We start from the raw sequence: 25274 nt of genomic DNA, 5'->3' as shown, positions 1-25274 counted from the left end.
CAATGATAGTAAAAAGCTTAAGACGCACCTTAATTTTGGGCGAAAAAAATCATTCATCACAAAACCATCTGATATTGCCAACTCCTTTAATGATTTTTGAATTCGTAAGATTAGCAAATTTAGGCATGACATGCCTGCACCAAACGTTGACACTACACCCAAGTACATCTGACAAGTATTGTCATTTTAAAATCCGTAAAGTGGGTGTGGAAGAGGTGAAAAAATGTGTGTTGTCTATCAACAATGACAAGCTGCCAGAGTCTGAGAACTTGGATGGATAATTACTGGGGATAATATTGCCACTCTTATTTGCCATATTTTTTATTTAACCCTACTAGAAAGTGTGTGCCTCCCAGGCTTGGAGGAAGCAAAGGTCATTCCTCTACCCAAGAATAGTAAATCAACAAACTTACAGCACGCTTATAGGGAAGGACACTCAACAAGCACTTTAAAAAAATGACTGATGATTGTTTGAGAGAAATGGACGAGGGGTCTGTTTGTGGGGTCTGTTTTTTTAGACTTCAGTGCGGCTTTTGACATGATCGATCATAGTCTGCTGCTGGAAAATGTGGATAAAGAGTTACCTGTCTAACAGAACACAGAGGGTGTTCTTTAACAGAAGCCTCTACAACATAATTCCTGAGGACAGCTGTCTAGGCCCCTTACTTTTCTCAATCTTTACTAATGACCTGCCTCTGGCTTTGTGTCTATGTATGCAGATGACTCAACACTATTACATGTCAGCCACTACAGCGACTGAAATGACTGCAACACTTAATAACCAAGAGCTGCAGTTAGTTCAGAGTGGGTGGCAAGGAATAAGTTAGTCCTAAATATTTATAAAACTAGAAGCATTGTATTTGAGAAAAATCATTCACTAAACCCTAAACCTCTGTCTTTTTGAACTACTGGCACACAACTCAGACGCCCATTTATACCCCACAAGACATACCACAAGAGGTCTCTTCACAGTACCCAAGAGCAGAACAGGCTATGGGAGGTGCACAGTACTACATAGAGCCATGACTACATGGAACTCTATTCAACATCAAACAACTGATGCAAGCAGTGAAATTAGACACAAAAAAAAACAGATAAAATACACCTTATGGAACAGCGGGGACTGTGAAGCAACACAAACATAGGCACAGACACATGCATACACACACAATAACATGGATTTTGTACTGAAGATATGTGGTAGTGTTGGAGTAGCGGCCTGAGGGCACACAGTGTGTTGTGAAATATGTGAATGTACTGTAATGTTTTTAAAGTTGTATAAACTGCCTTAATTTTGCTGGACCCCAGGAAGGGTAGCTGCTTGGATTGTATGAAACTGTACTTCCTGGTGACAAAAGAGTCTGACAGCCGTATTATTGAATGGAAAAAATGAAGATGGGAAGAGCGCAAGGGGAGTTGAGGTGAGAACAAGAGGCTTGGCTCCTAGTTATAAGGAACCCACTGTGAAGGAATCTCCTGTCTGGAATAAGCACAGAGCAAAAGAAAAGCAACAGAGGGGAGGGAAAAGGTAGAGGAAAATCACACAACAAAATGTCATGGTGGAAAAAGTACCCAATTGTAAAAGTGAAAGTCACCCAGTAAAATAATCCTTGAGTAAAAGTATAAAAGTATTTAAGTAAAATATACTTAAGTATCAAAAGTAAAAGTACAAATCATTTCAAATACCTTATAATAAGCAAACCAGATGGAGCCATATTATTGTTTCATTTATTTTACTGAAAGCCATTGGCATTCTCCAACACTCAGACATCATTTTTCAAATGAAGCATGTGTGTTTAGTGAGTCCGCCAGATCAGATACAGTAGGGAAGACCAGGGATGTTGTCTGTTTAGTGAGTCTGCCAAATCAGATGCAGAAGGAAGACCAGGGATGTTGTCTGTTTAGTGAGTCTGCCAGATCAGATACAGTAGGGAAGACCAGGGATGTTGTCTGTTTAGTGAGTCTGCCAAATCAGATGCAGAAGGGAAGACCAGGGATGTTGTCTGTTTAGTGAGTCTGCCAAATCAGATGCAGAAGGAAGACCAGGGATGTTGTCTGTTTAGTGAGTCTGCCAAATCAGATGCAGAATGAAGACCAGGGATGTTGTCTGTTTAGTGAGTCTGCCAAATCAGATGCAGAATGAAGACCAGGGATGTTGTCTGTTTAGTGAGTCTGCCAAATCAGATGCAGTAGGGAAGACCAGGGATGTTGACTGTTTAGTGAGTCTGCCAAATCAGATGCAGAAGGAAGACCAGGGATGTTGTCTGTTTTGTGAGTCTGCCAAATCAGATGCAGAAGGAAGACCAGGGATGTTGTCTGTTTAGTGAGTCTGCCAAATCAGATGCAGAAGGAAGACCAGGGATGTTGTCTGTTTAGTGAGTCTGCCAAATCAGATGCAGAATGAAGACCAGGGATGTTGTCTGTTTAGTGAGTCTGCCAAATCAGATGCAGAATGAAGACCAGGGATGTTGTCTGTTTAGTGAGTCTGCCAAATCAACTGCAGAATGAAGACCAGGGATGTTGTCTGTTTAGTGAGTCTGCCAAATCAGATGCAGAAGGAAGACCAGGGATGTTGTCTGTTTAGTGAGTCTGCCAGATCAGATGCAGAAGGAAGACCAGGGATGTTGTCTGTTTAGTGAGTCTGCCAAATCAGATGCAGAAGGAAGATCAGGGATGTTGTCTTGATAAGAGTGTGAATTGGACCCTTTATCTGTCCTGCTAAGCATCCAAAATGTAACTACTTTTGGGTGTCAGGTAAAATGTATGGAGCAAAAAGTTAATAATTGTCTTAAGGAAGGTAGTGAAGTGAAAGTAAAAGTTGTCAGAAACATAAATAGTAAAGTAAGGTACAGATACCCCTAAAAACTACCTAAGCACTACTTTAAATATGTTTTACTTAAGTACTTTCCACCACTGACAAAATTCCAGGAGTGGGATTTGGTCCCAAACCAAACAGAGAAACAGCACCGGGTCTGTTTTTGATTTGTGCCCTATTCCCCCATCCTTCAACCTCCCCCTCCTCACCCCTCCCCTCTCAACCTTCCCCATCCTCCTCCTCCCTCAACCTCCTCCCTCCTTACCCTTTAGCCTGGTTTCCTACTTCCATATTCGTGCTACTCCTTTCTCCCTGCATTCCCCTTCTCCTGTTGTTCGATGAATATCAAAGGGGGGTTCTGGGTTGGGCCTGCAGCTCAGAAGCAGCTAAACTACAGTATCTCATTTAGCTGGTCACCACTAACCCAACACACCACAGACTGCTGATTCAACTGACTGATAGCCTGTAGGGGGCTTTTCCTATTTTACCACAACCCCCCTCTGGCCTGAGCATGAGGCGTGGAACAGAGGAGGGTGTGATAGGGGAGAGGGAAGACAGGGTGAGGTTGGGAGAAGGAGAGGTCTGGGAAAATTACTCTCTGAGAAGATTTAAAAGCCTCAAACACATTCTTCTAACACAATCTGCAATGGAGTACAAAAAAACAGGACAAGGAAAACCTCAGATAATCTGGGCCTCTCCATCTGTACCAGTGCCTGTCTTGGTTTGAGTTCTCACAATGGGGCACCATGTGTATACTGTATCGCAGATTGCCCTCCCTCCTCCTCCCCAGTCCATTACATCATACACTCTTGTGTCCCAAAGCGTCAGCTAGGCCTGGCCTTAGCCAATGGATCAATGTTATGACTGCAGCAGTGGGTTAGGTCAGTGTGAGGGAGGGAGGGTTGAGGGGGTAGCTGAGGCCTGTTTTCGCTGAAGCACGAGGTCTTAGAGAAGAGGAGTATCCAGCTATGAAGCAGTAGTTTATGAATCCTCACTCGACAGGCTCTCCTCTGTTTGTCTTCTGTTCAGGTCAGGGCATGTGCAGTCACCTCGACAGGGGGCCAACAGGGGCTGACTAAGGGCCCCTGGTCATGCACAGAAAGGTCCTTGGCTCTATAAACACCCATCTGAATGAACATCAGATATCCAATGGCTTCTCTTTAAGAGCTGCATCTTCATTAAAGATGCACTGGACTAGCTTTAGCTCCCGAGTGGGGCTCTGCATCTCAATGCTAGAGGTGTCACTACAGACCCTGGTTCCACTCCAGGCTGTATCACAACCAGCTGTGTTTGGGAGTCCCATAGGGCGGCGCACTATTGGCCCAGCGTCGTCCGGGTTAGGGTTTAGCCGGGGTAGGCCGTCATCGTTAATAAGAACTTAACTTAACTAAATTGCCTAGTTAAATAAAAGTTAAATAAAACAAGAAAATTATGTTAGAAATTGGGGAATTTACGCAACAATTCAAACTTCTCAAATATGATTTTCTTTAAGTTCGGTGGCTGCAAAAATCAACAGTAACATACATACATGGGCCCCTTCGGTATTCACTTGTTGTCCTTTTATTGTTGTTATGGAGTGTTGTTTTTCTGTTGGCAGAGTTTCACATGGCTTAATCACCTCCAAACAGTGTGAACAACATGTTGTAAACATCTCCTTAGCGAAAGGACTCATTTCTGCTACTTCATTAAACAAGGAGCATTAAGGCGTGAATAGCAGGCCGGTGCATTAGCAATAGGGAGGGAGGGAAGGAAGGAAGGGGGAGAGGGAGAAGGAATGAGACGCTGTCCTCACAACTGCCTGTTAATACCAGGTAGGGTAAACTCAAATAAACAGCATACAACACTGTTTATCTAGAAAGCAAATGAGGAACTATGTGAGACACCGACACATACACACAGCAGGTGTTAAACAACTGCAACAGTGCTGTGCTGTATTCTGTGTTCTCCATGGCTGTGAGCCTGGATTGTTAATCTGTGAAGTGGAACTATGACAGATCTGGATTAAGGTGGCCAAGTGAAAAGGTCTGATGTCAGGGCGGGAAACAATTGACGTCTGTTTTTCCCTAAACCTGTGGAGCAGCCAGCTAAGCACTACAGGGCTGTGTGTATCATTAAAAAGGCTCTGTCAATTACGACACACAAACACCACTGGAAATTAGTGTAAAAAGACTCGAACATGAAACAACCAAAGGTTGATGTGGCTTGTCATGTAATTATACAGCCTAACAGAAGGGGGGTCACTGGATACCGCCTTCTAAACTTTCTGGGAGTTTTTTTTCTCTCTCCTCTTGTGAAAAAAATATTTATTGTTCTTGTAAATCCCTAGAAAACTATATTCTGCAGGTCAACAAGCATTTCCTATAATTGAAATGAAAACACTTATTGGCGTCTAGTTTTTGGTTGTCATGGGTTTGTCTTTGATGGAAGGTTTAGTTGTGTGTCTTTATCGATGGGGACTGACTGACCACGCGGTGGCTTCCCAACTTCACAGGCCCATGTTTGAACAAGGCGAGTGATGAACAGATGGTTTGTGACCTCGTCCCAGGGTGGCCGACCTGATCAGCGTTAGTTAGAGGAACACACTATGGAACAAAATGTCCTACCTCAGCAAACCTGAAACTTAATTTCACTCATTATCCTTTACTTCAGTGATTTCCAAAACACTGCCATTCTCCTCTCGCTTCACTTTTGTTTTGTACACTTCAGGCAGAGATAAAGACTCCATATATGGTGACACTCTTTCTTATAGGCACATAAGCCTGGGGGCATGTGGTATGTGAAAGCACACGCATACACACTTGGGGAGGGGGGGCATGCAGCGGTGGTGAACCAAACTGTCACCTGGGTTGCCATGGGTGACTGGAGAACTGACTTCTGGGCTACATGGCAAACGAGCACATGACAGATTAGTATGTGGGCCTCCTTCAGTCCAGAACCTCTGTGACCCCTTAAGAACCCCCATCAACCCCCCCTTCACCCCCCTCCTGAACCTCACAAGACACAAGACAACCTCGCTGAGAAGAGAAAAGGCAACCACTACCGTCCAGTGAATACCCAGAGCAGCAGGAAACATACTCTTTATCCCATATAAACAGAAAACATCACGTCCAACTTAAGTGGAAAATAAATTGTATAGGCAAACAAAATCAGGAATAGACAGCTTTAAAAACAGTGCTGTAAAATGAGAACTGTTTTGTATTTCAAACTGTTTGCGGATGTGGGGTGTACCAGTGAAATGGCACTAACGGTGGCCATAACAATACATATGGATTAGACAGACAGACAGACAGACAGACAGACAGACAGACAGACAGACAGACAGACAGACAGACAGACAGACAGACAGACAGACAGACAGACAGGGAACACTACAGAGAGAGAGAGAGTCTGAATGTTTAGTCTACTCAAACACAACTGACACCCTCTCTTTTTAGTGGGCAGACGAGAGCACTTGTTTATCGATTGTGAAAAAGATCCGTTATCAAACTTTGCCAACACTTCCAAGCCCATGTCTCCAGAATGACCTAGATAGCCAGGCTATTTTATGTCTCTCCGGTTTACAGAGCCATTCCCCATTGGGGCACGACCTGGGGATGGCACCCGGTCTCCATGGAGACTAATGCTAGGTTGAGGGGGAGAGTGACCGCTGGCCCTGTCTGTTCTGTGTTCGTCTGCTAATGATGTTTGTGATGGCCTACTCATCTACTCATCACGTCATCACTCTTGTTAAGCTCTATATTAACAGGGTTGGTACTATAGTTGACATCTCTCTACAATTGCTGTTGTTGCCTATGTTACCATTGAAAGCCATGTTTGTGTAACCAATTTGCCCTGGATCCCTATATTCAATGGCAGTCACCATGTCACAATGACATGACACTCATGGCATTCTTACTCTGACTTACAGATGTCTTCATACAGACATAATTGTAGGAGATAAAAATTTACATAATATAGATCATATCTTCTCAATGGCCCAATAATTATGCTGCTGAGGGGAGGACGGCTCATACTAATGTCTGGAATGGAGGAAATGGAATGGCATCAAACACATGGAGCCCATGTGTTTGATGTATTTGATACCATTCCCCTGACTCCACAACCAGGCATTACCGCGAGTCTGTCATCCCCAATTAAGGTGCCACCAACCTCCTGTGCTAATTATTTAATAACAAAATGTTTTACTTTTACCCCATTTTCTCCCCAATTTCGTGGTCTCATTGCTGCAACTCTTCCTGTGCTAAGATACCAGTCGATATGCAGCAGGGCTCCATAGAAAACAGAATTCAAAGTAACCCATGTGAAAGTGTTGCATGGCTCTATGGAGGACCCTGGGATATATCACTTCCCTTTCAGAGAGCCCAGGGGAGCAATACACCTGGCTTAGCAGCTTCACAGCATTTCCCCAAACACCCCGGCCAAAGGGTGCATGGCCCAGCACAAAACCTGAGACGCTTGATGCCTGCCTGAGAGGGCAACTCCTTCCTTCACAGACTGCATCAATCTCTCTCTCAACCTCTGTCTCTTTCTCTCTCTCTCACACACTCACCCACTCACTCACTAGTCCCACTAGGTCTCTCTCTCTCTCTGTCTCTCTCTCTCACACACTCACCCACTCACTCACTAGTCCCACTAGGTCTCTCTCTCTCTCTGTCTCTCTCTCTCACACACTCACCCACTCACTCACTAGTCCCACTAGGTCTCTCTCTCTCTCTGTCTCTCTCTCTCACACACTCACCCACTCACTCACTAGTCCCACTAGGTCTGCTCCTGAGGTCCCCTATTTATTTTGATAGGTGTTTGAGGGATTAGATTAGTCAAAAGACAAGGCCAGGTCCGGAGTGGTATCTTTGTATCTGAGCGCTTCCTGTTTTCATTGCCTAGTCGACCCTTGTCTTAGCAATGGGGCCTAACAGAGGGCTAGCAGGGAGCTACAAAAGAGGAAGGCTGAGGGCACCAAAAGGCTAATTAAGATAACTCAAGAGTTTGTCTTCGCCAAACAAAGGGGCAGCCCCCTTACTACCATGGAAAACCTCCCAGCTAGCAGTTAGCCTAGTAACACAACCTCACTCTCTGTCTGTCTATCTCACCCTGTCTGTCTTCTCTTCTCTCCTTCGAGCCTTCCTCCAGTTTCTCCCTCCCTCTCGTCCCCTTTCTGCCTCCATGCCTTTGAAGCGCAGTCGACCATTTTACCCCTAACGGTGAAGTTTACCTTTCTGATAACATAATCTCCCTGTAATATTGAAAAGCTTATACCAACAGTCTGGGATTTCCCTTCCCTTAATGTGACTGGAAGACATCCAGAAACACAGACCGAAGGAGGGAGAGAAAGGGAGGGAGGGGTGGAGGGAGAGCCTGTCTCTGGCCCTCTACTACCGGCTTATGCCAGCTGATCTCTCCAGCAGTTTGCCAATTCCACCGGGGACATTAAAAGATGCCAGCTCGCGTGCTTTCTACTGCTAGATGAATACATGCATGAAAGAGGCTGGGCTTATCACAATAACTCTATAGAATAATTGCTGGCGTATTCATTACATACAGAAGATATCAGATCTCGGCTGCCGCACACAAAACGCTGCGCTTCATTCTCCCTGGGCTGACTGAAGGCAGACGGATGGCCGGTGAAGGACTGAGGGGCAAGTGCCAATTGAAGAAAGACTATTTTCCATATCTGACTGTGATGAAGAAAGCCGCCCTGTGATTTCTCCCATGAGAGTGTGAGGTCAGGGGGAACCCAGGAGGGGGCGGGGGGGCGGGGGGGGGGGGTGCGATTTAGCTATAATACTGAATCCAAAAGCCAACAATTGTTACTGTTGGCCTGTGTTGTTTTTCGCGGTGTGAAGGGGGTCCCGTCCTTTTGAGCTCTTTCAGAATAGGTGACAATGGCTGGATGTTGAGAACATATGTAGGAGACCCCTGTGGTCGCTCTCATGGAGGAGAAGCTAGCATGCTGGAGAAAATACAAGCCCCGCTCCCTTTCACTCTCTGCCTCAGTTAATGAATGTGTGAATGGCAGAATGACGCAATAGGCCATTCAGGGGCCAAAGTCCCCATGAATTCACCCCAGCACAAACGCATCCTTAAATGGAAAATACATTTGCTTAACAAATTAAAAGAAAAGGTGAATGAGTGTGTATGTGTGTGAGTGTGTATGGGTTGGGGGGCTAGAGTAGAGTAGAGGGGGATAATTCAATTAGCCCTCTTTCTCTAAGAAAAAAAGATGAAGCTAGGTTAAAAGGGAGGGATTATTGCTTGTATAAGACTGGCCTGGTTGTCTCACAAAACAGACAAACAAAGATTTGAGAAAACATCTAAAAGCAGGAGAGGTAATGAAGGAGAGTGGGAAAAGAGGAGTCTTAAAAGCTCTACTTCTCTGAATTTAAAAAAAATGCCCCTGGACTCGATCTATTGGGATTTCTTTTCCTTCTCCCCTTTCCACTCTTTCAATTTAATTAAAAAAAATTGTAAAGGAAATTGCTGGAGAGGCTGCAAAGCCTTCTGTGTTTCTTTCTCTCCTTTTTTGGAGCAGCGAAACGTTGGAACTGTGAGAGACCTACAATCGGGCATTCCTCAAGTCACCAAGAAAGATGCCTAATGATCCCTCAATAAAGCGAGAAATTTCTAATTAGTACAAGCACACCAAATTAACCAGGAGACGTGTGTGTGTGTGTGTGTGCGTGCGTGCGTGCGTGCGTGTGTGTGTGTGTGTGTGTGTGTGTGTGCGTGTGCGTTTGTGTGTGTGCGTGTGCGTTTGTGTGTGTCTAACCACCATGTTAAGTGGCTCAAAGAAGGCCTCCAAAATGTTCACCCCTTTTTTCCCCCCTCTTCCCTTCTTCACCCATTAAACTATCGTCCAACTTCATCTCATGTCGGGCGAAAGAGGAGGGGATCTTTTTGTATTCGTTTTTTCTCTCCCTCACACACGCAGTCAGCTTTCAAATGAAGCCCATTCTATTCTGTGGGTTGGGGAGAAATATCCAGCCTAGGAGATGTAGCCTAGCCATGAACATCAGTAAAAACATTAAGATAATGATGAGAATAATAAGCACTGTGCTTTGCTGCGTTGCCGTGAGGCTAATGGCTGTGCTGCTGCAGGACCACTGCTCCTGAATAGATCAAAGTGATTAAATCACTCCTGATTATCCCTGACCAATATTTAATGGATTTACAGCCCTTTCAATTAGGCTGTATTTGCTGGCTGTATTTGCTGGTTAGGTAATCAGGGGGGCAGAGGCTTTGGGAAACGCGGGCAATGGGGGTACAGCAGGGGGCACCTGACCCTCTTAAGTGAGAGGGTCAGGATCATCCTAGGGTTCTGACCTGCCCTGGCTCCCTCTCTCACTCTTCTTCTCCATTCACCCCCTCCTCCCTTCTACTATCACTCTGTCCATTCTAACAAGTCCACATGGTCAGCAGGCACCAGCTTGTGTGTCCCTTCCACCTCCCTGTCCAAATCAATACAGACCTCTGCTCTGATAATGTCCTGACATCATAGAGGGAGGTGGGATATGACCACCCCATCCCTCCCACCTCCCCGCACACACTCCCTTCTCTTTGACCATGCTTCCTGGCTAGCTGCCTCACCCCACTGCACACACCCACTCTGTTCAGTGAATCCTGACTTTACAGCAGCATAACAGGGACCCACCCTACTAATAAGAGTGTGCACACACCCACACGTGCACACAGATATGCAAGCACATACACACATAGTCCCCACACCTTCCACCCACATAGCCCCCACATCCTCCACCGACTTAGCCCCCACACCCTCCACCCACACAGACTCATTTCCAAAATGATCCCCAGAATCATTGTGTCCTCTGAATAATTCATCCAAGGTGTAGCGTCACTCTTTGCCTACTGAAGTGAATGAGCCGTTGTCAGATGTCTGATTTAAGTGTTCGGCAAAGAGAGACCGAAACAAACAAACAAGCTCCTCTGAGCTATGGAGAGCTGCCATCTTAACCTCAAACAGACTGAATGAATATTTGGATGTCTTCTCCATATATATATTATATATATATTAAATGACCATCAAGAGTGAAAAAAAGCTCCACATTTTAGGTTCATAATTACAATAAAACTGTTATGTGCTCTTCTTGTAACACCGCAGTATTAGATGGATGCCAGTTTGACCCATTTGGTGGGTATTTACAGGAAATTCAACAACATGTTTGTGCTGTTAATGCTCAAGGCATAAGTGCTATCAAAACATGTCTCTAATAGTTTTATTTTCATGTAAAAAGCAATGCTAACAATGAAATGACACTGACGTAACACACATATAAAACACACACACACTTCCCTCTATAAAAATGAACCTGATTCTCATCGAAAACCCTTCCCCATAGCTGTCAGTTTAGAATAAACAAAGCGCCAATATCCAGTATGTGACAAACCAGTGGCCAGGACTGCTGACGGCAATGCTACGCTAGGCTAGGTGTCAGCTCTACATCCACATCTCTGAGGCTTTTCAGCAGAGCAAACTGGGATGTCTGATTGACTTGATTGAGTTGATCCGAGCGTGAGTGACAGGTGTGTGTGTGTGTGTGTGTGTGTGTGTGTGTGTGTGTGTGTGTGTGTGTGTGTGTGTGTGTGTGTGTGTGTGTGTGTGTGTGTGTGTGTGTGTGTGTGTGTTTGTGTGTGTGTGTGTGTGTGTGTGTGTGTGTGTTTGTGTGTGTGTGTGTACGTGAGTGTGTATATATGTGCATGTGTACATGCGGCAACTTCCCCAAGATGGCCACAAACATCATGAGGGCGTGTCTGTTCCAGCATCTCACGGTTCGTACATGTGAGTGTCTGTGTACGACAGGTGCTCCACTATGTGGGTACTCACCGTGAGATGCTGGAACAGCCACGCCCTCATGATGTTGGTGGCCACCTTGGGGAAGATACCGCGCTTCTTCTGTCTCTTCTTCTCCTTGTCCGGGTCGTCGTCATCACCTGTGCCAGGGGACGCCACGCTGTTCTCTAAACCATCTCCTAGACAGAAACAAGACATAGGTTTAAATAGCAGCCTAGGACAGAAGATGGACCAATAGTAAGCTTGGGCAGTATCAACACAAAGGGGTAGATAGAACCCTAGTAAGCGAAGCCTAATATATATAAGACGCCAGCCCAGTGGGTTATCTAAGTTAGATGGAGGACTATGCCAAAGCCTGCACAGAGGTAGTGGGATTTAGGCACATAGGGATAGGGGTTTACAGTATATAAAAAGTGTCTTAGGTCTCTCTTTATGTAGTGTTGTGTTGTCTCTCTTGTTGTGTGTTTTGTCCTCTACTTATATCGTATTTTTTATTTTATTTTCATCCCAGCCGCCGTCCCTGCAGGAGGCCTTTTGGTAGGCCGTCATTGTAAATAAGAACTTGTTCTTATCTGACTTGTCTAGTTGAATAAAGGTTCAACAACTACATTTAAAAAAACGAGAGGTGAGGTCTTCCACCCAGACCAGCAGAGTGGAATAGATGGACAGTTGTTTTGGTTAGAAGCAGAAACACTTCCCTCTCCAGACGGTTCAGTAGGAGAAAGAAGAAGAAAAAACAACAAGAAGGCTTCAGGTTTGGGGCTACATGACCTACAAGACTTCCATTAGGACTCATGTCATTCATTCAGTTATATACACAGGTTTGACAGGATGTAATGACTTCAGATCCAGAGGGCCTGGATGGACTGAGAAGGGAGTCTTATGAATAGTCACACATATACACATGTCCACACATGCAACAAACCACAGACGTTGAATGTGAATTGAAGTGGGGTGTGCATTGGGCTGGTTCATTGTTGCAGTTCGATGCACATAATGGACTAGAGTCGAACCCCCCCCCCCAGCTTCTTCACCACCATCCTCTCTCCCTCCCTGCGACACCTCCCCCTTCCACCGCAAGATTAGCATGGCAGGCGGCTCTCTCTCCCTGCATTAATGTCCGACAGTGTTTGATTTCAGGAAGAAAACATTCGCATATCAAGGCAGGCTCTCTCCTTTAAACCGAAGTTTCCATCTTTGTATTTTTTCTCTCTCTTCTTCTCTGGCCATTAATTGTGCATTAGTAAAAATGATTTACTTTTAACAGTCATAGTTATTTTTTCTTGCCCCCAGGCACAAATGCCTTGAAAGCCTTCCTTGAGGGCATCTAAATAATGGATCAGCAAAACTCCACTAAGGCAGAAAAGAACCCCGACATTCTCAAAATTCAGACTTGCATGTCTTCCTGTTTTTGGGGAGACATCAATCATGGGCACCTATACAAGCCCTAATCTTGCATAAATGTTTGAACTAATAACATTAAAAAAAGAGAGGAAAGAAGAAGGATCCGGCTTGTGGCGTAATCAAAATAAATGAAGAATAAAAGGACATGCAGCGTTAAGGCCCCTCCTCCTCTCCTCAGTCTCTTCCCCCTTCCACTTATTCCCCCTCCCCTCCTCTCCTCAGTCTCTTCCCCCTTCCACTTATTCCCCCTGTCTGTCTGTCTGTCTGTCTGTCTGTCTGTCTGTCTGTCTGTCTGTCTGTCTGTCTGTCTGTCTGTCTGCCTGCCTGCCTGCCTGCCTGCCTGCCTGCCTGCCTGTCTGCCTGCCTGTCTGTCTGTCTGCCTGCCTGCCTGCCTGCCTGCCTGCCTGCCTGCCTGCCTGCCTGTCTGCCTGTCTGTCTGTCTGCTGTGTTTTCCTTCCACATCATTAGTGCAGGAGCCACACAACAGAGGAAAACAGAGAAGTGCCGACTTTGTGCTCCCTCCCTGTGTGGAGCTAAAGAAGCTAGGAGCTCTGAAGGACATGTGGGAATAGGGGACGCGGCACGCCTGGGAGTGTGAAAATTGTAGAATGGGCATTCATTAGCAGCAAATGCCATAAATCCCACGCTAAGTAGGAATCCTTGTTCAGGAAAGCCTAAAACAATAAACTGGGGCCTGGACGTAGCGCCTGCCTGACCATGTGTGGCTTCCTGAGAAATGCGACCCAGAAGCAGGGACTAGTCTAACTCCCCCAGTGTTGCTTTCAACTTCAATAACAACACCAGCAACCAGAGTCGACCTCACACTCTTTTGCACTTCACACTGCTGCCTTTTTTGGTTAAATAATGTTAAGATTTAGTCTTTTTATGTTGGGGTATTAGAGTTTTTGTTGTTTTTTGGGAGCTAGTTTCCAAATCAATTTCCTGCTGGGAGTTATCCGGCTCATCCAATAGAGCCACAGTGGGAAAAAGGCTGGCAGATTCATTTTATTGACGTTTCCATTTTCACTGCAATGCGATAGCCTCCCCCTGGCTGGGTCTGGGGCGACCTGTGTGTATTTACAGACTGACCTGTCACTTCATTACCCTGCCTGCTCACTCCCTCCTGCCCCGACCCGCAAGGGAGAAACCAGACTCCCAGGTTTTCAGCATCTCTCTCTCTCTCTCTCTCTCGGTCTGTCTGTCTAACTGTCTGTCTCTCTGTCTCTCTGTCTCTCTCTCTGTCGCTCTCTCTCTGTCTGTCTGTCTGTCTGTCTGTCTGTCTGTCTGTCTGTCTGTCTCTCTGTCTCTCTGTCTCTCTGTCTCCCTGTCTTTCTCTTTCACGTATGCGCACACACTCCTACCATCATACATAGTGTACATATGCATACTGCACGCCAACAGGGGATGTTATATATGAGCTTCTCTTTATGATATACATAGGTAAACATGTAAATATACATCTGCATAATGTGTACACAAACATCGCACACAGGAAGTGGAAAGAATGTGAAGGCTGGCCCAAAGAGATGGAAATAATCAAATAATGAGAGGAGTGAGGGAGGAGAAAGAAAGAAGAAGAGAAGGCCCAACTTACACAACCTCATTACATCTAAAGGAGAGCTGGTGATTTACATCCACCCCTACTGCTTCCCTATGAGTCGGAGATGGAGTGCTGCAGGGCAAATTGTCTCAAACGCTAATGGCTTCTGACTGTTCCCTGGCAACTCTGGCATTTTAACCTGTGTGGATGTGCACTCTGCACAAAAAAAATGGGAGAAAAAAACCAAGTGGGACAGGGGAAGCGTCCCATCATCTGCCCGTGTCACACAGATGGGGGATGGCTATTATGAGGCGGGCAGAGGGCCTGGGGGAGGTGCTGGAGCTTAGCCTCAGGCACTTTTGGAAAAGCAGTGCCCTTGGAGATGGAAAAAAGACTCTCTCACTCTCCCCTCTCCCTCTCTTTCCTCCTTCTCCCTCTCTCTCGCTCTCTCTCGCTATCTCTCTACCCCCTTCTCTCTTGACTTAAAGTGCTCACAATTAAATTATGTTCATGTTTTTATATGCACGGATAGAGAGCAGGGAGCATTATAGGCAGGGAGGAATGACCGGACGCAAAGAGTGAGCGCACGCCAGTAAACAACCAGGCAGGCACAGAAGACATTACACTCAGATCAGCTCTCTCATCACCAATAGGCAGTTACTAAAAATGCATTCAGATATCTCCCTGCTAGTAGCTCAGATCAGCTCTCTCATCACCAATAGGCAGTTACTAAAAATGCATTCAGATATCTCCCTGCTAGTAAATTGGTCTCAGGTTTGAGCTCATTAACAAGCTGCAATAGGACTGTAAATATAAATATATTACTACCACCACCACACTTTGCAAATGTCAGTATGAATAAAAGAAATCCTCATTCAGGGTCTGGGTCTCTGTTACAGTTTTTTTCGATTGCTAAACGACAGTGGACACAACTGAAGTCACATGTGCAAAACTCTAACTACAGTCTGCACAGCAGCAGTTCATGTGGACCAAACTCTAGTTCGTTTTTCATTGCTTGAACACAGTTTTCAAAACTCTACACACTTATCCCATGATTTTAACCACAACCTGCACAACACTGTGGATTTACAGCACTTTGTTCAAATGCTAACACACTGCTGTCAAAACTGTGAACCACACATTCAAAACGGAATAGATGTCAGCCTTGTGCCTTTCAAACTCTGCTGATTGCAATTTCAGCTGAAAGGCTAAGCAGGTGTCTTGTTTTAGACTTGTTAGTGAACACACACACATATTACAGTATATATAGGTAGAGCTCAGAAAGACTCATTTTGGAAATGGAACGAGAAAGATGGGTTTGTGGAGGGAGAAGGGTGGCAGGGAGAGGGCGGATGCGTGGAGGAAGACAAAGAGCTGTTATTTCAGATTAAATAAGGGCTACACTTATAGACCATGTCGTGAACCATGGTCTCTCATTGAGAGAGGCAGGGTTGAGGGTGCAACCCAATCTGCAAAGATCCACAGTGGCATCTGTAATGCGAATTTTCCATCATACAAACAGGTGAGAGTTACATCCTTGCAGTAAATGAAAACATTACAGGAATCTATTTTGTATTGCAATTATAGAATATTTACACAGATATATATTACAGTAAGTTTGACTGTAAAATAGAGGAAAAATATTTTCAGATGCGCAGGAAAATGCTATTGTTGACATGGTTGTTGTCAACAATGCAATAAAACTGCGGGAGATTCAAGATAGAGTGCTGGCTGATAATGATATATTTGAAAATGTTAATTCTGTCAGCACAACAACTATTGCTCGAGTCCTAAAGAAACACCAAGTTACAATGAAACAGTTATACACTGTACTGTTCGAGAGAAACAGTGAACGGGTAAAAGAGCAAAGATACCAATATGTCCAGGTAAGACGTCTGAGGTTACGTACACAGCTATACAAAATATTTACAGTAAAAGAAAACACTAGCATTTCTACAGTAAAACTGTGCAATTACTGTTTTTCAGAGTCATGGAGGTGGAAGCACTGGAAAGACCACATTCATTTGTATTTATCGATGAACCTGGATTTAACCTTGCCAAAACACGGCGCAGAGGAAGGAATGTTATAGGTCAAAGGGCCACTGTGGAGGTTCCAGGCCAAAGGGGGGGAAATATCACCATGTGTGCTGCAATGGCCAATGATGGTTTGCTTCTCAACACACCACTCATTGGCCCATACAACACAGAAAGGCTTATAGCTTTCCTAGAACAGCTCTATGCTCAGCTAGTGCCAGCAGAACAGGGGGAGCCAGTAAGAAACCCCCAAGTTTTTGTCATAGTTTGCGATAACGTTGCTTTTCACCACTGTGCAGCTTTCACAGATTGGTTTGCAGCACATCACAGATTTATGGTTTTGTACCTCCCTGCATACTCACCCTTCCTCAACCCAATAGAGGAGTTTTTCTCTGCCTGGAGGTGGAAAGTGTTTGGTCACCACCCACATAACCAAATGTTATCTTTTGGAAGCCATGCGTACCGGATGTGAGGACACGAGTCCAGAGGACTGCCAGGGATGGGATAAGGCACTCCAGAAGGTTCTTCCCCAGGTGCATGGCAAGAGAAAACATTAGATGTGATGTTGAAGAAAACCTGAGGCAGGATTAGCCCTTCAATTATTTGTTTGAATTACAGTATGTACTTTTAGTTTCTACCTTTTTTTCTCATTACTGTAATTCCGTAAATTACTACAGACTATTGAAGCAAACTGCTAATTTTCATTTACTTTAAAGAATTGATATGTTCTAAAAATGTTAATAAATCATGTGAAAGAATGTCACTCTTTTCTTTGAAGAAAATATTACTTTGTATGAAGTCACTGAAATTGTTCAAACTGTAAAGATGAAAAGTTTGTATTTTCTGTATTGGTGTTTGATGCTAGTGTTTTTACTCTCAGTGTGTTCTGAGTGACAGTGTGTGTTATCTCAGTGAGGGTTGTGCATAGTGTTTGGCTGCACTGAGCGTGTTTTGAGCCATGTGTTAAGAGTTGTGTTGCTTGGAATGAGTTTTGCAGGTGATGTGAACTGTTTAGCTCAGGTGACTGTTGGTAGTGCAGACTGTAATTAGAGTTTTGCACATGTGACTCCAGTTGTGCCCACTGTCATTTAGCAATCGAAAAAAACTGTAACAGGTGAATGCAGAATGGGTGTGATACACTACACTATATCGGGGATGCAGTAGGTGCCAGGGCTGAAAACACTATGAAACCACTAGTTACACATGTTGTGGCCCTATCAATAATACAAGAATGTCCTACCCTACTATTCCAGTACACCCAAACCATTCATGGCTGAGTAATAACTCTTCCAATGATTCAGAAACCACATTCTAAACCACACATTGTGGGGCTTATAAAATAGAGCACACTTATTTGTCCTTAGAGAGCGCAATACTATTATTATACTCATGCAGATTGCTACTGATAGGGCTGGATGGGCAGTGTATGCTTTCAGAGCATTACCAGAGGATTGCGCTGCTGGGCCCGAGCGTAATAGAGCATGAGTGTGGAGCCAGTGGCTTACAGAGGCTGTGGTTAAAGTGACTAATTACAACAACCCCCCCCCCCCAACTGTGCCACACCGGGGAGGGAGAGAATGTGAGGTGGAGGACTTTTTGGGGGGTTCCCCAGGGCACTGTGCTCGGCCCATTGGAAACAGTGAAACACAGAGGGAACAGCAGGGGCCATCTCAGCCTCCTTTACCTTGGATCTCCACACTGCCTGGACCTCCACCCTCTTCCCACACCCCTCCACACTGCCTGGACCTCCACACCCTCCCCACACCCCTCCACACTACCTAGACCTCCACCCACTTTCCACACCCCTCCACACTACCTGGACCTCCACCCCCTCCCCACACCACTCCACACTGCCTGGACCTCCACCCCCTCCCCAAAGCCCTCCACACTGCCTGGACCTCCACCCACTTCCCACACCCCTCCACACTGCCTGGACCTCCACCCCCTTCCCACACCCCTCCACACTGCCTGGACCTCCACCCCCTCCCCACACCCCTCCACACTGCCTGGACCTCCACCCACTTCCCACACCCCTCCACACTGCCTGGACCTCCACCCCCTTCCCACACGCCTCCACACTGCCTGGACCTCCACCCCCTCCCCACACCCCTCCACACTGCCTGGACCTCCACCCACTTCCCACACCCCTCCACACTGCCTGGACCTCCACCCCCTCCCCACACCCCTCCACACTGCCTGGACCTCCACCCCCTCCCCACACCCCTCCACACTGCCTGGACCTCCACCCCCTCCCCACACCCCTCCACACTACATGGACCTCCACCCCCTCCCCACACCTGTCCACACTGCCTGGACCTCCCCCTCCTCCCCACACCCCTCCACACTGCCTGGACCTCCCCCTCCTCCCCACACCCCTCCACACTGCCTGGACCTCCACCTCCCCCCCACACCCCTCCACACTGCCTGGACCTCCACCTCCCCCCCACACCCCTCCACACTGCCTGAACCTCCACACCCACACCCCCTTCACCCTCTCTTCACTGCCTGTAACTCCACCTCCTCCCCACCCTCACAGGCCTGGCCAGAGAGAAAAGAGAGAAAAGAAGGGGGATTTAAAGCCTTTTCCTTCTTCTTCTCCTCAACTTTTCAGCCGGCATAAGCAGCGTTTAGCACATTCAGTCCCCCAAATGGCTGTGAATGAGGGAAGCAGTGGGGGCTCCTCTTTTGTCCAGGCTTTCCCCCTTTTATTTACTCAGGATTTACGCAGGGCCCTCTACGGCACTGGGACCACATGTTCCTGACGCACGCGCACACACACACACGCAGTTCCTCTATTCACACTCCAGCAGGCAGGGGTATGGCTGGCCCTCTGCCCATGGGATTACAGGTTTTCTAGTCCCAACCACATGCTAGCAATATGCGAACACCTCAAATAACAAAACACACACTCCAACATGCCAGCAATATGGAAACACCTCAAATAACAAAACACACACTCCAACATGCCAGCAATATGGAAACACCTCAAATACCAAAACACACACTCCAACATGCCAGCAATATGCAAACACCTCAAATAACAAAACACACACTCCAACATGCCAGCAATATGGAAACACCTCAAATAACAAAACACACACTCCAACATGCTAGCAATATGGAAACACGTCAAATAACAAAACACACACTCCAACATGCTAGCAATATGCAATTTATTTAGATGCCCCTATCCTCCTGCTCCTATGTAAAATATTATTATTTTCATACTTTAAAAAGCCCTAAACCCTTACTGAGTCGTCATATATTTTATTTTATGTAATTCCCCAAAAACTTTTTACCCCTTTATCTACTCAATTGGTAGTTACAGTCTTGTCCCATCGCTTCAACCCCCATACGGACTCGGGAGAGGCGAACCTCGAGAGCCATGCATCCTCCAAAACACAACTCCGCCATGCTGCACTGCTTCTTGACACACTGATCGCTTAACCCGGAAGCCCGCCGCACCAATGTGTCGGAGGAAACACCACACAGTTGACGACCGAAGTCAGCGTGCATGCGCAGGCCGCCACAGTGAGTTACTAGAGTGCGATGGGACAAGGACACCCCAGATGGCCAAACCCTCCCCTAACGCGGACAAAGCTGGTCCAATTGTGTGCCGCCTCATGGGTCGAACCTGGGTCTGTAGTGATGCCTCTGGCACAGTGCATTAGACCTTTGCACCACTCGGCAGGCATAAATGGAATTGTTTTATTGTGTTGACCACTAAGGCCAGCGATGTTTTAGTCATTATGTGCTGATCTCTGCTTAAACAAGCAGCAGCCCTTGCACTGGACCGTAAAACAACAGCTTAATAAACACCAAGCATGCTGACAAATTGGGAGCGCTATGCCGGGAGTCATTAACAGCTCTAAAACTTGTCGCAGCAATTACACTCACCCTCCTCTCCCTACCGCCCTCCTTCACTCCTGATGCCAAATTCAGGTGTCGCTTCCCTGCCTTTTACAATTTTACCAGCGGTGAACACCAGGCCAGAGGACTTCCAAATATTCTCACACCTGTATACACACCCAGAGAAATAAAGGTCTATCTTAACACAGCTGCAGTTATGACTGACTGAGTGGGTCCTTGTGCATGAGGAGTAATGTGCAGTTGTCTCTGCAGAAAAAACACATGAAGTGTTCCCTTAAATTACGTGGAATAAGAGCTTCTAATTAGATGGCTTTTTTCCTGAATGTGGGAAGACAGACAGGCAGACAGGCTGGAAAGAGAGCAGGAAAGCCGGCAAGGCAAGGCCATTTGGTTGCTCAACTCCTGCGCCTCTTCCTCCTCTCCCTCTCCCTTATCCTAGTCCCCTAACCCTGCCATCAGGCAGATACTTCTCAGTCATCCCAGGAATGCTGCAGATAACTATCACCTACCTCTTCACAGATACTAGGCCTCTCTCTCTCTCTCTCCTCTCACAGACCCAGCTCTACCGTAGCCCATAGTGCACATCTCTCCATACTTCAGAAGAGTGGGGTGGAGGGGGTAAGTTTGGGGCAGTGGAAAGAGAAGAGGAAGTAGAGGCAGGGAGGGAAAGGCAGTAAAGAGTGAGTTAGGGGAAGAAAAGGATTGGACATAGGCCAAACCCAAAATATGGTCTAAAAGCAAAGCAAGGCATCCTCCTTACATTTCTCCTCACTCCCCTACAGCCTCTCCCATCTCCCCTACAGCCTCTTCCCACTCCCCTACTGCTTCTCCCCTCTCCCCTACAGCCTCTCCCATCTCCCCTACAGCCTCATCCCACTCCCCTACAGCTTCTCCCTTCTCGCCTACAGCTTCTCCCCTCTACCCCTACAGCCTCTCCCATCTCCCCTACAGCCTCTCCCATCTCCCCTACAGCCTCTCCCCAGTACCCTACAGCTTCTCCCTTCTCGCCTACAGCTTCTCCCCTCTACCCCTACAGCCTCTCCCCACTCCCCTACAGCCTCTCCCCACTCCCCTACAGCCTCTCCCCACTCCCCTACAGCCTCTCCCCAGTACCCTACAGCCTCTCCCTTACAGCCTCTCTCCACTTCCCTTCAGCCTCTCCCCACTCCCCTACAGCCTAACCCCACTCCCCTACAGCCTCTCCCCACTCCCCTACAGCCTCTCCCCACTCCCCTACAGCCTCTCCCCACTCCCCTACAGCCTCTCCCCAGTACCCTACAGCCTCTCCCTTACAGCCTCACTCCACTTCCCTTCAGCCTCTCCCCACTCCCCTACAGCCTAACCCCACTCCCCTACAGCCTCTCCCCAGTACCCTACAGCCTCTCCCCAGTACCCTACAGCCTCTCTCCACTTCCCTTCAGCCTCTCCCCACTCCCCTACAGCCTCTCCCCACTCCCCTACAGCCTCTCCCCAGTACCCTACAGCCTCTCCCTTACAGCCTCTCTCCACTTCCCTTCAGCCTCTCCCCACTCCCCTACAGCCTCTCCCCACTCCCCTACAGCCTCTCCCCAGTACCCTACAGCCTCTCCCTTACAGCCTCACTCCACTTCCCTTCAGCCTCTCCCCACTCCCCTACAGCCTAACCCCACTCCCCTACAGCCTCTCCCCAGTACCCTACAGCCTCTCCCCAGTACCCTACAGCCTCTCTCCACTTCCCTTCAGCCTCTCCCCACTCCCCTACAGCCTAACCCCACTCCCCTACAGCCTCTCCCCAGTACCCTACACTCTCTCCCTTACAGCCTCTCTCCACTTCCCTTCAGCCTCTCCCCACTCCCCCACAGCCTAACCCCACTCCCCTACAGCCTCTCCCCACTCCCCTACAGCCTCTCCCCAGTACCCTACAGCCTAACCCCACTCCCCTACAGCCTCTCCCCAGTACCCTACAGCCTCTCCCTTACAGCCTCTCTCCACTTCCCTTCAGCCTCTCCCCACTCCCCCACAGCCTAACCCCACTCCCCCACAGCCTAACCCCACTCCCCTACAGCCTAACCCCACTCCCCTACAGCCTCTCCCCAGTACCCTACAGCCTCTCTCCACTCGCCTACAGCCTCTCCCCAGTACCCTACAGCCTCTCCCTTACAGCCTCTCTCCACTCCCCTACAGCCTCTCCCCAGTACCCTACAGCCTCTCCCTTACAGCCTCTCTCCACTCCCCTACAGCCTCTCCCCAGTACCCTACAGCCTCTCCCTTACAGCCTCTCTCCACTTCCCTTCAGCCTCTCCCCTCTACCCCTACAGCCTAACCCCACTCCCCTACAGCCTCTCCCCAGTACCCTACAGCCTCTCCCTTACAGCCTCTCTCCACTCCCCTACAGCCTCTCCCCAGTACCCTACAGCCTCTCCCTTACAGCCTCTCTCCACTTCCCTTCAGCCTCTCCCCACTCCCCCACAGCCTAACCCCACTCACCTACAGCCTCTCCCCTGGGCCCACAAAGGAGAGTGCGCTGAAATGGTAGGGTCCCTACTTTTCTCCCTAGTGCTGCTGGGGCCTGTGGTTCCATGCAATAGGAATCTTTCAATAAGCCTGAAATCTGGGCTATGTATACAATCAAAGGCTTTGGGCTAGGGATAATTACCAGTGTAATTAACCTGCTACCTGTAACAACAATCATCTCATTACATCATAAATAGGGCCTTTGAGAGGCCAACAATGGCTGATGCTCCTGGCTCTCTCTCTGATAGGCCGCTGCTCCTTCTCCTGGCCCTCTCTCTGATAGGCCGCTGCTCCTTCTCCTGGCCCTCTCTCTGATTGGCTGCTGCTCCTTCTCCTGGCCCTCTCTCTGATTGGCTGCTGCTCCTGGTTACGACTCTGATTATTCTGGCAGCCCCGACCGAGATCTCTACTTCCACTTCTCCATGAGTTGATTAATCATTTGGTGCTGATGATTTTAGGAGTCACCAAACCTTTCATTTGTGCCAAGCATGTTCTTAGTTTTTTTTAGACTTTATTTAACTAGGAAAGTCAGTTAAGAACAAATTCTTATTTACAATGACAGCCTACCAGGGGAACAGTGGGTTAACTGCCTTGTTCGGTCAGATTTTCACCTTTTTAGCTCGGGAATTCGATCCAGCAACCTTTCGGTTACTAGCCACACCGCTCTAACCACATTGCAGTAGATATTTTGCTGTTTTTTGTTTGCAGTAACTTCTTTGTTTGTTGTAATATCCCAAAAGAATATGGCTGTTTCACCATTAAGGGTTCCAGCTTCAAGGGGAATGTTTTACAGAAACCTAGCTGGATTCCTTGGATGTGATAAAAAGGTGATTATCTGCACAAAGATATCACTGAATCTATATAAAGATTATTCAAACAACAGCCTGTAGTTTTAGTAGCAGCCTCAACTTGGGCCTTGAAGGAGTAACGCTACTCTCTCATCGAGGCTAGTTCAGTTCCGGCCATCCAGTTTGGAGAGAAAAAAACATCTAAAAGTAGATGGAATAAAGATGAGAAGGAAAAGGAGGCAGACTGTTGCAGATGTCAGGATCCAATTGGCATGAATTCCAAAGGGATCATTTGCAGGAGACGGAGAGCAACAACCCAAACCACCCACCCGATCACAACTCTGTCATGGGAAGGGGAAAGGTATGGACAAAATAAAACAAATAAGAAAGAAATAACAGTGACTAGAAATGGTCCCCCCCCCCCCCGGAGATCAGTGCCCAATGAGGGGCCTTGGGTCTCGACCAAAGATTTCACACTAGCTACTTCGCTGACAACTCCACCCTGTTCTGTTCCCCCTCAACTCCTCTATGTCTTCACGCTGCACCACTCGCACAAAAACATTGTGAATAATCTTCTGTTTCCTTCCCTTCTCTTCCCTCCTTAACTCTTCCCAAATCAGACTGCTAGAATAGCTCCCAAAAGGTTATCTAAGTGCATGATCCGCCATCTCGTAAAGATCAAATCTCCTTCAGAAGCCTTGCTGCCTAACCAGTCCCTCCCCTCCCCTCCTCTGCTCTGTCCTCCCGCAAGATGATCTTGGTACAATGGCACTATTCTCTCTCTGCCTGGTTAAAATGACACATGTCCCCTCTGCCCCTGTTCAGCTTTGATATCTTTATTACTGTGGCAGAAAACAAAACCACAGGCTGTGGATGGTGCATGGCTTAGAGCTGGGGACTTCATCTCTTCTTAGGGTAGGTCTTGCCTCAGCATAGATGGGTGAATGGGTGCCCCCCGGAAGCAAAACTGGGTCATGTTCAATTAATTGGAAGGAGCATGAAAATTAGCAGAGCAAACTGCATCAATTGTCACGACTCCCACCGAAGGTGTCTCCCCTGCCTGTTCGGGAGGCGCTCGGCACTCGCCGTCACCAGTCGACTAGCCGCCACCGATCCCTTTTTCCTTTTCTGTTCGTTTGGCCTTATTGGTTGCAACTGTCTCTTGTTTTGTTTCTTGATTTATGTCTATTTAAGCCTGATAAGCCCGCCTATGTTTGTGCAGGATTGTTCCTCTGCTAGTTTGTGGATTTGTATTTTATTTTCTCCGGACTGTTGGGGTCCTGTGTTGGGGTCCTGTGTTGGGGTCCTGTGTTTGGGTCCTGTGTTTGGGTCCTGTGTTTGGGTCCTGTGTTGGGGTCCTGTGTTTGGGTCCTGTGTTGGGGTCCTGTGTTGGGGTCCTGTGTTGGGGTCCTGTGTTGGGGTCCTGTGTTGGGGTCCTGTGTTTGGGTCCTGTGTTGGGGTCCTGTGTTTGGGTCATGTGTTGGGGTCCTGTGTTGGGGTCCTGTGTTGGGGTCCTGTGTTTGG

The 25274-nt window shown here is 47.3% G+C and overlaps 1 protein-coding gene across 3 annotated transcripts in view; it reads right to left on the bottom strand.

The window, feature by feature from the left end:
• Positions 1-25274, bottom strand: part of LOC135525721 (homeobox protein Meis2) — a 145257-nt gene that overhangs the window by 72110 nt on the left and 47873 nt on the right. For 2 of the 3 annotated variants that reach the window (XM_064953518.1, XM_064953520.1), the window contains exon 8: positions 11655-11800. In XM_064953518.1, the coding sequence (XP_064809590.1) occupies positions 11655-11800 (146 nt within the window). The remainder of the gene's footprint in view (positions 1-11654; positions 11801-25274) is intronic. The other variant, XM_064953519.1, reaches the window with a different exon arrangement.

Source organism: Oncorhynchus masou, chromosome 32, assembly GCF_036934945.1.
Source record: "Oncorhynchus masou masou isolate Uvic2021 chromosome 32, UVic_Omas_1.1, whole genome shotgun sequence".
Lineage (NCBI taxonomy): Eukaryota > Metazoa > Chordata > Actinopteri > Salmoniformes > Salmonidae > Oncorhynchus > Oncorhynchus masou.
The sequence above is the reverse complement of the archived record's forward strand: the minus strand, read 5'-3'. Positions and strand labels throughout refer to the sequence as shown.